This window comes from Myotis davidii, unplaced genomic scaffold (genome assembly GCF_000327345.1).
Source record: "Myotis davidii unplaced genomic scaffold, ASM32734v1 scaffold76, whole genome shotgun sequence".
In the NCBI taxonomy this organism is placed as follows: Eukaryota; Metazoa; Chordata; class Mammalia; order Chiroptera; family Vespertilionidae; genus Myotis; species Myotis davidii.
The window spans coordinates 611,765-627,795 of record NW_006288892.1 but is presented as its reverse complement, the minus strand read 5'-3'; the positions used below and the strand labels follow the sequence as shown (position 1 = coordinate 627,795).

The window sequence follows — 16,031 nt, the reverse complement described above, 5'->3', positions numbered from 1 at the left end:
GATGTTTATTTTTAAAAATGTGTTTAGTGTTTACCTTTGAACAAAATGTTACTGCAGGGCCTAATCCACTAGTGCATGTCAATCCCAATAAAATGTACACAAAACCGATTGAATACGAATACAAAACCTAGAGTAGACAAAAATAAAATGAAAAAAAGTGATATTAAACCAAAGGTAGAAAATGAAGGATTTTCAACACGTGGCTCAATTAATCTATTAAATTAAATTTGTAGAACAAACCATTTTTAAAGTAACATCATTGTTTCAATATGGCTTAACTTTCTGGAAATGATGGCTGATCCTCTTTAAAAGTCTACGCTTTATTTTATGTGCAATATAACACAGGAGTACTAACCCTTTCATATATGGTTCTGTGGCAGGCAGTTAGACGTGAGCAGAGCAAGGATGATGGGCCAGGTACAGAAGGTCACTGGGGTGGAAAGCGCCAGGTGCCTAGAAAAGGACAACTGTAGGGTGGGCCCTCACCTCCAGGGTGACCTTTCAGTTGGATTTCCTGACCTTTCTTCCTAGACATAACATCCAGGCCTCAATTGTATTTCAGCTCCTGGCCCAGAAAAGCAGCAAAACCAGTCAAGGGACACGCGGCTGACCTCAGGACCAACCGGCTGCACTGACTAATAACCCCCTGCCCGTGTGCACACCAATCAATTAGTGGAGACCTAGACCCTGAAAGGACCCACTTGGAAAGCTGCTGAATATTCTATGAGATCTTCTCCTGGAACCTCCCCTAAATCCTTTAGCACTGAGGACCCAGTGAGCTTTTCCCCTCCCTCACTCTCCCCCCAGGCATGTTACCATTACCTTTTTTCACTCCGAAGCTCCAACGGCCCTTCCTTTACCTTTATAACTTGTTTCCTAAGCCTATTTCTTTTACAAATTACTTCTTCTACCTCTGTGACTTTATAAATAAACTAGAGGCCCAGTGCAGGGATTCATGTGCCGGTGGGGTCCCTCGACCTGGCCTGCACCCTCTTGCAATTCAGGACCCCTCGGGGGATGTCAGAGGCCCAGTGCACGGATTCAGCCCAATCCCCACAGGTCAGGATGAGGGACCCCGCCTGTGCATGGATCCGTGCACCAGGCCTCTAGTATGCATATAAAATCTTTGGTTAATCTCTTCCCGCCTTCACCTCCCCCTTTCTCTCTGAGATTCATCAGTCTGTTCCATGTTTCCATGCCTGTCCACTGAGCATCTTCTCCCTGATGGTCAGTATGCATCATAGCTACCAGTCGAATGGTCAGACACTTAGCATTATTAGCCTTTTACATATAGATGTTCTCTTACAGTTTGGATCTTTGTCCAGCCAGACCCCAAGTACCAAGGTTGCTGAACCCAGGTCCGGCCTGACTCCACTGGCCTAACACCCGGTGCCTTTCTTGCAGCCTACAACAGTTCCATAATTATTCATTTTTTGACTGGTTTAATTACTAAAGTCAAACCAGATTTGAATGTTGGGATTCTAAAAAATACACAAGCACAACAAAAAATCTTTATAGCTACTTATTAACATGAAAAAACCCAAACGTTAAGTTTGCAAAGACATTAAAATATAACAAAAATAAGCAGTATACTGCATATTTATTGCTTAATTTCTCAATTTTTCTACCAACCTTTCTATCCCAGTGTATTACACTCCTCATAAACAGAAACAGAAACAAACTTAAATAACTGTTATGTACTACTAATGCCCTATATTAATTATTATATTTATTCTAGCAACCAACGTATGACGTGAGTACTTTTAATCATCATTTCCCAATTTGCAGATGAAGAAACATATATTGTCATCTTCCCCAAACAAGAGGGCTAGGAAAAATAGGATATGAACTGAAGCCATCTTAGACCAGGGCCTATGGTCATAACCACTGTACTACATTAACTTTCTGATTACTTACACTTTCTTAATTATTTTTTCTTAACCTTATCTAGGACTAGTGATGATGATGATCAAGGAAATGATGACAAGATTAAAGTTCCTATGTTCCTAGAGACTTAGAGCATCCCACTACACTGACAAAGAAACAGGAAAGGCCAGTCCTGTAACTCCTTTATGCAGTCTGCTCTGTCTCTCTAGCAAGTTGGCTGGCTATAAAATGAATGTAAACACACACACACACACACACACACACACACACACACACACACACACCCCTCATAACTTTCCTATATACAAATACTGACCAGTTAGAAGATACATTGGAAGAAAAGGCATTATTTGCAGTAACGATGGCAAAAAGGTGAAACATCTAACATTAACTTCAAAAGAAATATGCTAGATTTATATGAAGAAAACTTTAGACACTAAGGGACATTTAAAAAAAAACTTGAAAAGGAAACTCATACTTTAATTCTTGGATTGAAAGAATTAAGGGCACAGATTCCATTCTTCCTAATTTAATTTATAATTCAATGCCATACCAATCATAAAACCAATGACATTTCTACTTTATTTGGGGACATGAATACCCAAGAATAACTATTGATAGTAATATTCTGAAAAACAAAAGGAACAATGGTGGCTAGTCCTAATAGATGGTAAATGTTGGATAAAACTACTGTCATCATATGGTTCTGGTGCAGAAATAAATATAAAAGAATATAATTCTGGATGCTAAGTTAGAATATGAAGTAATAAAGAAGGCACTTAAAATAAGCTAAAAAAGTGGATTATTCGGTACATGATATTGGGATGAGTGAACAACCATATGGAAGAAAAATTTTAAAGTTTTGGGTGAATCAAAGATTTAATAAAAAAGAAAATCATAGCCTAGCTGGTCTGGCTCAGTGGATAGAGCATTGGCCTGTGGACTGAAGGGTTCCAGGTTTGATTCTGGTGAAGGGCATATGCCCGGGTTGTGGGCTCTATCCCCAGTTGGGGGCGTGCAGGAGGCAGCCAATCAATGGATTCTCTCTCATCATTGATGTTTCTATCTTTCTCTCCCTTTCCCTCCCCCTTCCTCTCTCTGAAATCAATAATATATATATATTTATATTTATATTTATCTATTTATATTTTTTAAAAAAGAAAATCATAAAATTAATAGGCAACTTGAGTAAAATTCTTAAATCTTAGTGTTAGGAAAGCCTGTTTCAATCATAATATATAGCCAAAAGCCATGAGGAAAAGATAAACCTGATCACATAAAAATTACAAACTTCTAAATGGAAAATAATAGCAAATACAAAGATAGGAGAAAAATGATGTATCAAAGGACCTTTTTAATATGTAAAAAGTATAAATCACTGAAGAAAAATCTATCAAATACCATACCATTAGCTATTAGCAGTGGTAGTAGCATTTTTATTTTTTACCTTCCTATCTTTGAATGCATTACTTTTATGAAAATAATGATAAACTAGTTTTTTGGTTTTTTAAAACATATATTTTTAATGATTTCAGAGAAGAAAAGAGAGCGAGAGAAACATCAATGATGAGAGAGAGTCATTGATTGGCCGTCTCCTGCAAGCCCTCTATTGGGGATGGAGGCTGCAACCCAGGCATGTGTCCTTCACCAGAATTAAACCTGAGGGCTGATGTTCTATTCACTGAGTCAAACCAGCTAGGGCAACGATAAACCAGTTTTAAAATGCAACGCCAGTCTTCAATACCATAACTATTTCATAAAGTTAAATATATCACCATTTTTAGTCTGCGTGTTGTGAAGAAAAAAAACACTAGAATATTTACCATTTCTGAGTTAGAGGCGTTATGCAGTTTCATAGCCTTTTCTTGAACATTTCCAATAACAGCATCAGCACATAGTGCCAGGGAAATAAGGATCACACCTTCAAGAAGGCACAAGAAAAACACAACCTCCTTATTTAAGCATATGAATGAGAATCAAGAGTTTTCAGAGATGCAATTGAGCTAAAAAATAAAAGCAGATCTTATTCACATTTGTTTCATAAAGCTGAGCATTTTTATCCACAACCAGTTGTAACAGGCACATAAGTCACATAGGTGATGTTAATAAAAAAAAGTAGCTAACACTAAGAAACTGCATTAATGCTGTAACCATTACTGTGCTTCACTCTCATGTCAAATAATAGTCTGTGTTTAAACTAGATTTTATGTTTGAAAGGAATACTGTATTAAATAAATATAGAAGAAATTCCTAGATTTACTGGGATTGGTGCTTAGTCAGATGGAGAGGGACATCATTAAAAAATAAAATTATTAAAATGTTTAATTTAAAACACAAACATGCATACAGTTGTGAAGGCCTTTTCTTTCAATAGAGGTACCAAAATTCTGCACTTTCTCTTTTGTTTAAACCACACTCATAAAACAACCCTCTATGATTTCCAAGTTGTTCTGGTTAAAAAGTATCTATCTATCTATCTATCTATCTATCTATCTATCTATCTATCTATCTATCAAATATCATGAACCCTGAAATTTAAAAAAAAGTACACCAAAAACTCAGGAACTTCTGAAACAATTAGGGTACAGAATACTTTCATATTTATATGATATCCCCAATTTTTATAATTATTCCATCCAAATGTAATTCAACACTGATTTTATTAACTTGCCAACCAAATTGTTTCAATTAACTTAGTTTTTACAGAAACAATTCTTTCTTCAAACTCAGCTGTTTTTTCCATTGTTGTTAATCCTCACCTGAGGATATTTTTTCCATTGGTTTTTAGAATGAGTGGAAGGGAGGGAGGGCGGGAGAGAGAGAGAGAGCGAGATAGATAGATATCAAAGTGAGAGAGACACATAGATTGGCTGCTTCCTGCACACACTCCAACCAGGGCCAGGGATCGAACCTGCAACCTAGGTACATGCTCTTGACTGGGAATCGAATCCAATACCCCTTGGTGCAAAGGCCAAAGCTCTAAACACTGAGCCACACTCAGTTTTGAATAATTCAAGTAAATATTTAATTATTTCATAATTATAATAATAGGCCCAAATGGCATAAACAAATCCAGAAATCAATACACTCATACAAACGTGAGTGTCTCTGGAGAAGCAGGCTCTAATCTGCAAGTGTTTAGATACTGGTCACCAGGCACGGTCCTTTACAGAAAGAATAAAGAGCAGCCTTGGTTACAATTGTGAGCCTGATGAAATTTAAGGATATGCACTTATAATTGAGACTTTTCAAAGTTTTCATACTTATTCTTCAATTTGGCTTTTTATAATTTAACTTGGGTATTTTACCTATCCATGCACTTTTATTCATCAAACTTGATTCTAAATGCTCTTTTTCTTGTTTCAAATATCAAATCTACCCTCAAAAGAAAAACACATGGTATTATTGAAGATCCTGAAAACATGGCCTAGTTCCTAAAAGACATCTCAAAAATGTTCTGAACAATGGAAACAACATGAAGTACTTTTTTAAAAAAAGATTTTTTATTTTTGATTTATTTATTTACTTATTTATTTTTTTAGAGAGGGAGAGGAAGAGAGAAAAACATCGATGTGAGAGAGGAACATCAATGGGTTGCCTCCTACTGGGAATCGAACTTGGCAAGTTTTCAGTGCACAGGACAATGCCCAACCAACAGAGCCACACTGGCCATTATAAAAAGCTGAAATAATTTTATGAAAATACTTGATTTATGGGGGCAGGAGGTGGGGGCTAGAAGGTGTCAATGGGGAAAAAGGGAGACATCTGTAACACTTCCAATAATAAAGATAAATTAAAAAAGAAATAAAAAGAAAATACTTGAATTGCATCCTAAAGGTGGATATTTATGGAATAAGTAAGTCTGACATACCCCTTTATACATTCAAAGTTTTATTTATGTCTCTCTTAACCATTTTAATAGTTAACTAATCTCCTTTAGATAATATACTCTTATAGATCAGGGATTATGATAAATGCTCAACTATTATTAACTAGAGGCCCAGTGCATGAAATTTGTGAAGGAGGGGAGGGGAGGGAAGGTGGTGCATCAGCTCGGCCTGCATCCTCTAGCAATTTGGGACCCCTCAGGTGGGGTCCCTAGGCCTGGCCGATGATCAGGGCCTATCGGGGCTTTCCTTCCCCAGGCTGCCGGCAGTTGGCCCCGCCCCTGCTGCTGCCACTGCTTGCCATCTGTGTCGTGCTGCCCCTCCCTCCCCCGCCACCGGTCACCTCCCTCTGCGAGCACAGGCGTGAGGTGCGATCACTTGGCTAGCCTGGACCTCCCTCTGCAGGGCGATCGCTGGCTGACCCCACACACCCACCACAGCATCACTGGCTGGTGGCCTGGGCCTCCCTCTGTGGGGCAATCGATTGCAGGGCCCCCAGATCGATCGCTGCACAGAGGGAGGCCCCGCCTACCCGCTGCAGTGCTGCCAGCCTGGTAGCTTGGGCCTCCCTCTTTGAGGTGATCGATCACAGGGCTCCACGATTGATCGCCCAGCAGAGGGAGGCCCTTCCCACTCAGCCAGGGCTCCGTGACTGATCGCCACACAGAAGGTGGATGAGGCCTCCTTCTTTGGTGCGATCGATCATGGAGCCCCCGCTTCGATCACCCCGCAGAGGGTGGCCTGGGCCTCCCTCTGCGGGGCAATCATGGGGCGATGGCGAGGCTCCCCAACCAATTGCATTGCACCTGCCTCGGCTGGCCTGGTGCCAGTGCGTGTCATAGCGTGGTCATCTGGAAGGTCCTCTGGATGGTGGTTCTTCTGTTTGGTTGTCTGGTTGATTTGCATATTACGCTTTTATTATTATCCGATATAATAAAAGCCTAATATGCAAATCTTCCGAATTGCGAAATGAACGGTGGAACGACTGGTCACTATGACATGTATTGACCACCAGAGAGCAGATGCTCAATGCAGGAGATGCCCCCAGCCTGTAGGCCCCAGGCCAGCCAAGGTGTGTGCCAGCTGGGATCCCCCGGTCGCCCCGCACAGGAAGGTGATTGGCGGCGGCGGTGGCAGGGGGCAAGGCCAGCAAGCGGGTAGCACCAGGCCGGCCAAGACGGGTGCCCCTGATCGCCCTGCCGGTCACCCCACAGATTGGCCCTGATCTCTGGCCAGGCCTAGGGACCCTACCCATGCATGAATTTCGTGCACCAGGACTCTAGTAGGTTATAAAATAGGGTTAGGTTCTAATTCTCTTAACAGGTATTTCCATGTAACTCAGACAGAGTTAGCAATTCAGTTATAGTGAGAAGTTACAGACCACCTCTTTCCATAATTATCATCACCACCATCATCCCATTCCACCAGGGTACATACTCTCACACCCATTACTTCATCATCTCATTCTGTCCTCTCACCACCTGCGTGTGAGGCACACTATCACCATTACCTCTGGATAAGAAAAGCGCAAAGGGAGGTGGCACTTTAGCCATGGTTATATTTCTAAGTGAACAGACCAGAATGTGAAGGCATGTCACTGATAGCAAGTTCTGTGCCTTGTCTAAAACTGCCTTTTCCTCAAATAAGAGTCAATTTTCTCAATTTTCAAATACACTCTTCCTTTTAGATTTGCAGATATGAAAATGAAGTGTTTCTGAAAAATCTAAACCATGTGAGAAACACCTGCAACAATAAGTTTTCTTTGAGTAAAACTCATTGAAGTAAGGCCCACTTGCACAGAATGATCCAAGGTGAAAGAACAGATATAAGAGGCTCTACCACATCTTCTGGTTCTTAACAGACAGCTCTAAGAAGCTGAACTGGTTAAATTTAAATCCCTTAACTTAGCCTGATTAAACAGATTAGTAAGAAAGGTTCACTAACAACAGGTAAGAATAATGAAGCTGATGTAAATTATTTTCTTCTTTATGTAATACTTTTTCCTCACAAATAATTATACTTACTATACTTTGTACTATATGTAATATATATGTAGTATACATTTTTTTTCTGTTCTCTCAGAGTTTCTTTGAAGACTTAGATATTTTAAATACAATTTTTATCAGGTTAGGAGATAGGGAAATGGGATGATACTAAAATAATTTTATGAAACTAAATAGTTAAGAATGACAATAAGTATATATAAAGAGTTTCTCCATAAAATCGTTAGAACGAAAACAAGATTCTAACACATTTTTTATTCTTACTTATTTCTAAACATATTATAATACCTATTGTGCTCAGGAAAAAAATCTAAAATTAATTTACAAAATTCCACATGGCACACTACTGTGGAAACTTTAAGCATGTTAAGGTTATGACCATATTTATATCACCCAGATTAATACTTAAGCACAGCATATCCCTCTCTCTTTAGCTAACACAATGACAAATAAATGTGCAAGTTTCAACCTAAAAAAAATGGGAATAAAGTAATTACTGTAATTCTCCTATAATTCATGTGTGTATTTCCAATTCAGCCATAAGAAATCGGTCTACCATGTACTGTACTTGATAACAGAAGATTTTGACTGAGCAAACAACTTTCTGTCACATCATAATACATTTGTACTAAAAACAATTGCTATATTTCCAGAGTTGTAATATTTTTACTACATCTTATTTGGAAAGTCTGAAAGCTTTATGTTAGATATGAGACTTACAGATGTCACACCATCATTTAAAATCCTTATGAAGTCGTAAAAATTCTTACTGTAAACTGAACTGCCTACAAAATCTAGGAAGACAAAAAATTCCTTACCTGTCAGGTTGAAATTGGGTGCAATTGTGCTGTCAGCAAGTGTAAACCATATCAGGCCAAGGCTCATACACACTGCAGCAGACACATCTGCAACATTGTAACGCTTGCCTGTGTGACAGAAATGTAAGTCAACTTCAGAATGGAAAGACCCACTCAGCATAGTTTTAGATCTATGTGTTTAACCAAGGAGGTCAGGAGTCTTTTTATATCTAATGTCAAAAATATAAGAAGAACACTGAGGTAAGGCATGAGATACTCACAGATCTTCTGAAAATTAAATGATCAGCGAGCACTGATGTTTTAGATATGAAAGTCTGTATTATCTGTTATGGTAGTGAGTAAATATGAACATTTAAAAAGTTTATGGAACTTAATATGAACATTTAAAAAGTTTATGAAAATTAATGCCTCCTTTTCCTTATGTATAATATACAGCTATGAATTTTCTTCTAGTTTACAAATTTACAAAGTAACCAGAGTAATTATTCAGGCTATATAACTGTTTAAGTTTACAAATACCATAATCAAATAACTACTAGGTTAGTGAGTATTAACTTATTTTAATATAGTCACATTTAAATAACAAAACCATGTAGTAACTTCTTGGAAGGAATGTAAGGAAATATCATACATGCTCAGTTAGTTATGACATTAAATGTGGTTTTTAATAGGGACTGAGATCATTGTTTTTTCCTGTGTGAATAGTTATCCTGAAATTATATGCAAAGTAGTTGACAGACATGCTTTCATGAAAAGGGATTTTTGGGAAGACATCTAATGGATAAAATGAAGTCAGGCTGTATAAGGATGTTGGTGATACAGAAACACTTGATTATCAACACATGAGCATTCCTCATGACAGTGATATGAACAACTTGTTCTGCTGCTTCTTGCTTTGATTGCCTCCTTTTTTACTGCTATTTCCAACTTGATTGGGGCTCTAGGAAATCAAGAAGCCAGCAGAATTGGTAAAACAGCAGTTTTGCTTTGGTTAAGCTTTACTTCAACATGAGAACAGCCCATTTGTATAAGGAGGTAGAGACAGAGCCCTGAAGAGTACAGGACTGGAAGAATTGAAAAAAGGAGCTTTCCAGGTACTTAGGTGCTTCTGAGCTATACTTTTAATATGTAAATATAGTATTTCTTGAAATGTAAGTGACTCCAGACTAAAAGAATAAAACAAAATACTACTTTTATTCTATCTAAGCCCAAATTATTGATTTTAGATACTAAGGTAGATCACAAGTTTTAGTATTTTTATAATACCTTATTTTGTGATATCACTCAGAATTATTATAATATCTAGAATGTTCATTAAATTGACCAAAGTTTAATATTTTTCCTAATGCTAGATGCTATAACATAGCCAACTAGTTTCAAACAGGATGAAAATACATCATTACTATACCTTGAATAAAAACTCCTCCTAGCATTACAGGAATCAACTTGCAGCACTTGAAGATGACTTGGGTCGGATAATTCAGGTAGCCCAAGGAAGTATTTGATAACCCCATAGTACCCACAGTAAGAAAAGCTATTATCATGTAGGTTTTTCCTGGTATTCTGTAAAAGACAATTTTTAAAATCTTCATTTTGGAATCCAATTCATACTTGTTAGATAATGTGTTTACAATGTGTAAATGTCTACTTACTTACTCTTTTTATTTCTGTTTAGTATTTTTAGAAATATTGGTTAAGTTATAACATTATTTATTATATAAAAGAATATCACTAAAAATAATGATTCACCCTTATTTAATCAATCTTAATTGAGAACTCCCAACTGTGTGAAAAAGTGGTATATTAGAGAGCCACTTACATTCTTACTGTAGGTATAAGGTATAAAAACTATCTTGACTAAATTTAGAAAAAAAATAAATTTTGGCCTTTATAATGGTTAAAGGCACCTTAATTAATTTATAACTTCTAAATTGTTCTGTTTCTTAATGTTTCCATCTAGCATTAGGAAAAGTACATCCACCCATTCTGCTAGAGTAACCCGAGCAGAATTTCTCTAGAAAAATTACATGTTTAAAACTCTGGACATACTATTACTATAATAACTATGATTTATTTCTGTCTGTATTCTGTAAAATGTCAAAACAAACAACTTTCTGATGAGGAATCTCTCTTGTTATGACCCCAAATCTTCTACTTTTGAGTTCTATCTGGATTTTCTAAAGAAAATTCTTAATTTGGCATCTTCAGAATTTTGAGCTATCACCATGAGCATATGCTCACTTTGAGTAGATATTTAATGGTCTAAAATAATACTCTTGTACATTGGTGTGATGAACACAGGAAGCCCTGTTCACATAATTACATTATGCTGCCTCCTTAGATCTAGTTTTTATTTTTGGATTTGTGTTCATGTTTAAATCAAGGGAACAAAATTCTTTCATATTTTAATATGGCTTGATGTAAAGCAAAATAATTTACTGGAGAAATTCAATTAGAATGCATCATTTCCACTTACATTTCAATTTTGAGGCCTTTTCCTACTTAACTACTAATACAGTGGTCAACATTTAAAGTCCGCATGGAAATAATCTGGCATGCCCATATGCATCAGTGTACATGAACACTGATTTTTACTCTGTTCGTGGGGTTTAATCCCCAGCGCATACCATCAGGGAAGGACAGCTCTGCTTCTCTCGGTAAGGATAGACATCACGTTAGTCAAACAATGGCCAGAAAATAAAAAATTCCAGCCAGAAAAATCATAAGGAATGATTAGAAAAGCAGCATAGAACAGGTAGGAAAAAAAAACTCAGCCTGGAACTCAAAAAACCTAAATTCAAAAGGCCCAATTCTAAGAGCAACTTACTATGTGAACTCATGAAAATCCCAGCACTCCTGTAGGTCTGTTTTCTCATGGGCAAATGAGGAAATTCGAGTTCATCATCTTGCCTGTGGGATTCTCCTTGTTTCTGTTTTTATTAAACATCCTAATTGCATGCTTCCTTAGATATGGTGGGAAAATTGTAACTTAAAGTAATAAAGTTACAAGGTAATCTTTGTTTCAAAATAACAAGTGGTATATTTAGGGTATTATACTTTACCAAGTGCTTCACCACACATGTACCACATTTGACTCTCAAAATGCAACAGAGAAAAGTTAAGAAACTTCCCTGAGCTCTTGACAGAGCTGATTAGAGGCAGTGCAGACTCAAAGCCCTGTTTTCTGACTCCAAATCCTCTCTTATTTCAAGTACACTGGTATTCATAAAAATAAAGACAAAAACTAAGCAAAGTCTATAGAGCAGTGCCACTTAACACGTTAAGCGCCACGCCTGTTTTGTCTTCCTTTCCATTTAGCCCGCGATATCCGATTTCACTGATATGCTGGCAGCCGGAGATCTGTGTAAGGTTTGATAAGACTGCACGTATATTTTCAGATTTATTTCTTGTATTTATCGCAATCTGTACTCTGTATTCTTTTAGAAATGCTTTCTCTTCAGTAGGTTGTCTGTGGAGGATGTTGAAGAATGGCATGATCCGAGAAGTAATCAACCAAGAATTATGCCTTTCACCTATCTGTCTGGCTTTAGGATTGAAGACCTGAATGTAAAGTCATGTGCAACAGTAGAGAATTCTTATGAACTGTTTTTGCCTAATGAATTGTTTGAGGATGTCGCCAAACAAACGAACTTGTATGTGTCGCAAAAACTAGGGGTTGAAAACTTGCAGCGTTTGTGTAGGTGGACTGTGACAAACAAAAATGAAGGGAAAAGATTTTTTGGGTTGATTCTATGGATGGGACTAGTTAGACTACCATCTTTACATTCATATTGGTTAGACTACCATCTTTACATTTGCATATATGCAAACTTTCCCGAAAAATATGTCAAGAAATAGATTTGAAATATTATTATGAATGCTGCATTTTTTCAGACAATAGGGAGACAGATGTTTCCAATCGTTTATGCAAAATAAAACTAATAGATAACATGGAAATAAATTTCAAAAAATAGTATGATCCATGTGAAGCTATATGTACCGATGAATCTTTGATACCATTTCGTGGCTGCATAATATTTAGGCAATATTTAAAACAAAAATGACACAAATATGGTATTAAATTATTTAAGTTGTCCTGCGGATCTGGGTATACGTATGCTTTTCGTGTATATGCAGAGAACAAAAAAGGAATAACCAGTTTAAAATGGAAAGATAAGTGGGACATCTTACTTCTTTCAACAAAACATATGTCAGAGATGGTGAATGTTGAAAATTGATCAGGTCACTTCTTGAAACCAAAAATTGTAGTGGATTATAATGCAGGAAAAGCAGCAGTTGATATATCTGATCAAATGAATGCCTATAATAATCCATTACGAAAACCCATGAAACGGTATAAAAAGCTAGCCTTTGAGCTCCTACTAAATACTGCTGTTCTCAATACTCATGTTTTATTTAAAAATATTAGCAAGAAGAATATGAGTATCACAGAATTTCGGAAGAAATTAGCTGTCCATCTAAAAAATTGTCAGGTTGAAGAAATTCCAAGTAGCAGTACTATAAATATAACTCAAATATCTTGTCACAAACTGCAACAAAAAACTGGAAGAGTGTCTAAAGTTTGAAGATATTGTAAAAAATGTTACGAAGATAATGCAGCATGATTTGGATTAGATATTGCCAGAAAGTTGACAAAACAAGTTATAACATTCTGTGAAACCTGCACAGGACAACCATTTTTGTGTATACCGTGTTTTAATAATATTCATTGAAATTTTCTTTGGTAACAAGTAATATTTAAGATCTTTTAAGATCTCCAAATTCTTTTAAGATCTCCAAATTATTTAAAATTTATTAATAGAAGAATATACTTTTTTAAACTATACATCGTCAGTCAACAGTGACTGACGTGGTTTGGATGGAAAGTATAGTGTCAGTCACCAGTGACTGACATGGTGCTTAACATGTTAAATAAATTCAGAGATAAATTATTCTCAGAAATGAATTCAGAAATATGAGATTAGGCGTACTTTCACTGTAACAGACCTCCAAAGACTTTTTATAAAAAGTTTTTCATGGGCTGTAGAATAAAAAGGTTTCAATTCATAACTGTATTTTTTATACATCTATTCTATCAAATCCCTTCACTTTGTTTAAATCAAACAAATGATGCTACCTTTAAATATGTATGATCATGTGGTTTAATGGTTGGGATAAACATGGCTTCGGGCTCACTCTCCATCTCATTTGGGTAGCTGAGAAGGAGATGTACCTTTTTAAAATTTAACATTGAGGAGATGCACTTTCTTTGTCATTTCTCATTTAATAGAGACAATATTAGATTCTTTTACTTTAGATGCAACAGAAGTCCAGTAGTTTGCAATAGGTAATGAATCTTGAGGGTTCCTTATGTATTAGTCTTGACATATATATTTAATTATTTTCTATTCTATCACCTATGGCTAAATCTTACAGAGTTTCAGAGCATGAAAATAGTGAATATCCTCATTCAAACATTTTTAATATCACTGCTATAATAATTTATTGGCAATATAGAGAGATTGAGAGGTAAAATTAGACCCATGAAGAAATACTGAAGATACAAATTAAAATATTTAAAATTTTATAGTTATCTCCATACAAACATCAAAAACATTTATGAAAGAAAAAAGGTGTGAAAATTTTATATTTTCACTGAAGGATTAAACATTTGTATCAATGAAGACAAAATACCAGTACAGTATCAGAGCGCCTTATTATATTTTAAACTGCCTTATATGTGAAATATTTACATATTAGGCTCTGATATGTCAGAATAACCACACTTACCAAAAACATATTCAATTTCCTTATCACCTTCTAATTATAATCAGAGGCAAGGTTTTATTGTATATTGTTCTATATGCCATTAAAATATATGGAGATGTTTCTACAATCCAGATGGCCCATTTAAAACATATTGTCAGCCCTACCCGGTTTGGCTCAGTGGATAGAGCATCGGCCTGTGGACCAACGGGTCCTGAGCTCCCAGTTAAGGGCACGTACCTTGGTTGCAGGCTCCTTCCTGGCCCCGGCCCTGGTGGGGCTCATGCAGGAGGCAACCAATCGATGTGTTTCTCTCACATCAATGTTTCTCTCTGTCTTTTCCTCTCTCTTCCACTCTCCCTAAAAATCAATGGAAAATATCCTCAGGTGAGGATTAACAAAAACAAAACAAACAAACAAACAACCCATATTGTCAAACAAGCTCCTTTGGTTTTATGAAAAGGAATATTATGAAATTTCTCTGATGTCTAAGAATGCAATTTCAGCCACTGGACATCACAAGTATGACAATGTTAAGTGAAATATATCTCACAAAACAAAACCTAATTATACATTTTAAAAACCACTATAAAAACAGGTATTGGTATTTCAATTCACCACTCTGATGTAGTAGCACTGTAAATCTTTCAGTAATCACACCTATGTCAGTGAGATTTATAAAAACACACATATACATATGAATACTTTCTCATTTCAAAATATATGTACATGTTGAGCCTAAATTATATTTTTTATTTGATAACTTATACTTAGAGATTACATTTTTCAATGAATAATGAAAATATCATATTTAATATTTTTAATAAGTTGATTAAACTGCTAAAAATGCTTGGGTATTAGATGTTTTATTACATTTATTTCATGTATTACACTCTGTAATGCCTAAAAAACAAAATTTAACTACTACTAGTGAGCTTAACTGTCAAAAAATAAAAACAAACCACATACCTTCTTCTTTTGTCCTGAATAAGCTGAAGTTCTATTAGGCCAAATATGGAGTAAAATGCAAACTGTACTAATGTAAGGTACCAGCCATAGGGCTTAAAACCCTCCACTGAAAATATTAATTCCTGTCAAAAGATACATGAATACTGTTAAGTTCAAAGAACAACCAATTTCCTCACAATAAATTCCAATAAACACAACATTTATTAAAAAACACTCAAATCACGACACTTCTCAGAGGTATAACTAGAGAAGTTAGGAGGCCTTTCCAAAGAACTGACACTAGATGTCCAGGTATGAAAACCAGGAAAAAAATTAAAAGGGTTAGGGATAGCAATGAAGTAACATTATTGTATGCTGTTCTTTCTCTTGTTAAATTTATTGATTTATGGCGAAAACAGGGCTATATTGTTCTCTGGGTTCTTGATTCTCTCTCTCCCTCTCCCTCATTTCTTGTTTCACTTATTTATGCATTCATTGGCTGACCTGACTCCAAATCCTCACCAGGGATCAAACCCACAACCTTGGCATATTGGGACAATGCTCTAACCAACTGAGCTACCCGGCCAGGGCCTTTTCTTTCTCTCTTTTTTTAAAAGACCAAAATTAGAAGAGTTGCCCCCAAAGTGAGAAAGGTACCTGATTCAAGAGCTCATTTACTATTTAAAAAGCATATTTCATTAGAAGTCTATTATCTCAGGTCT

General features: G+C 36.2%; 1 protein-coding gene across 1 annotated transcript in view; it reads right to left on the bottom strand.

Moving 5' to 3' along the window:
- The window catches only part of SLC35B3 (solute carrier family 35 (adenosine 3'-phospho 5'-phosphosulfate transporter), member B3), a 34,162-nt gene that overhangs the window by 5,894 nt on the left and 12,237 nt on the right, over positions 1-16,031 (bottom strand). Inside the window, exons 4-8 of the mRNA XM_006761133.2 lie at positions 15,331-15,452; positions 10,004-10,158; positions 8,596-8,703; positions 3,711-3,808; positions 35-127 (exon numbers count right to left, since the gene is read on the bottom strand). Of these exons, the coding sequence (XP_006761196.1) occupies positions 35-127; positions 3,711-3,808; positions 8,596-8,703; positions 10,004-10,158; positions 15,331-15,452 (576 nt within the window). The remainder of the gene's footprint in view (positions 1-34; positions 128-3,710; positions 3,809-8,595; positions 8,704-10,003; positions 10,159-15,330; positions 15,453-16,031) is intronic.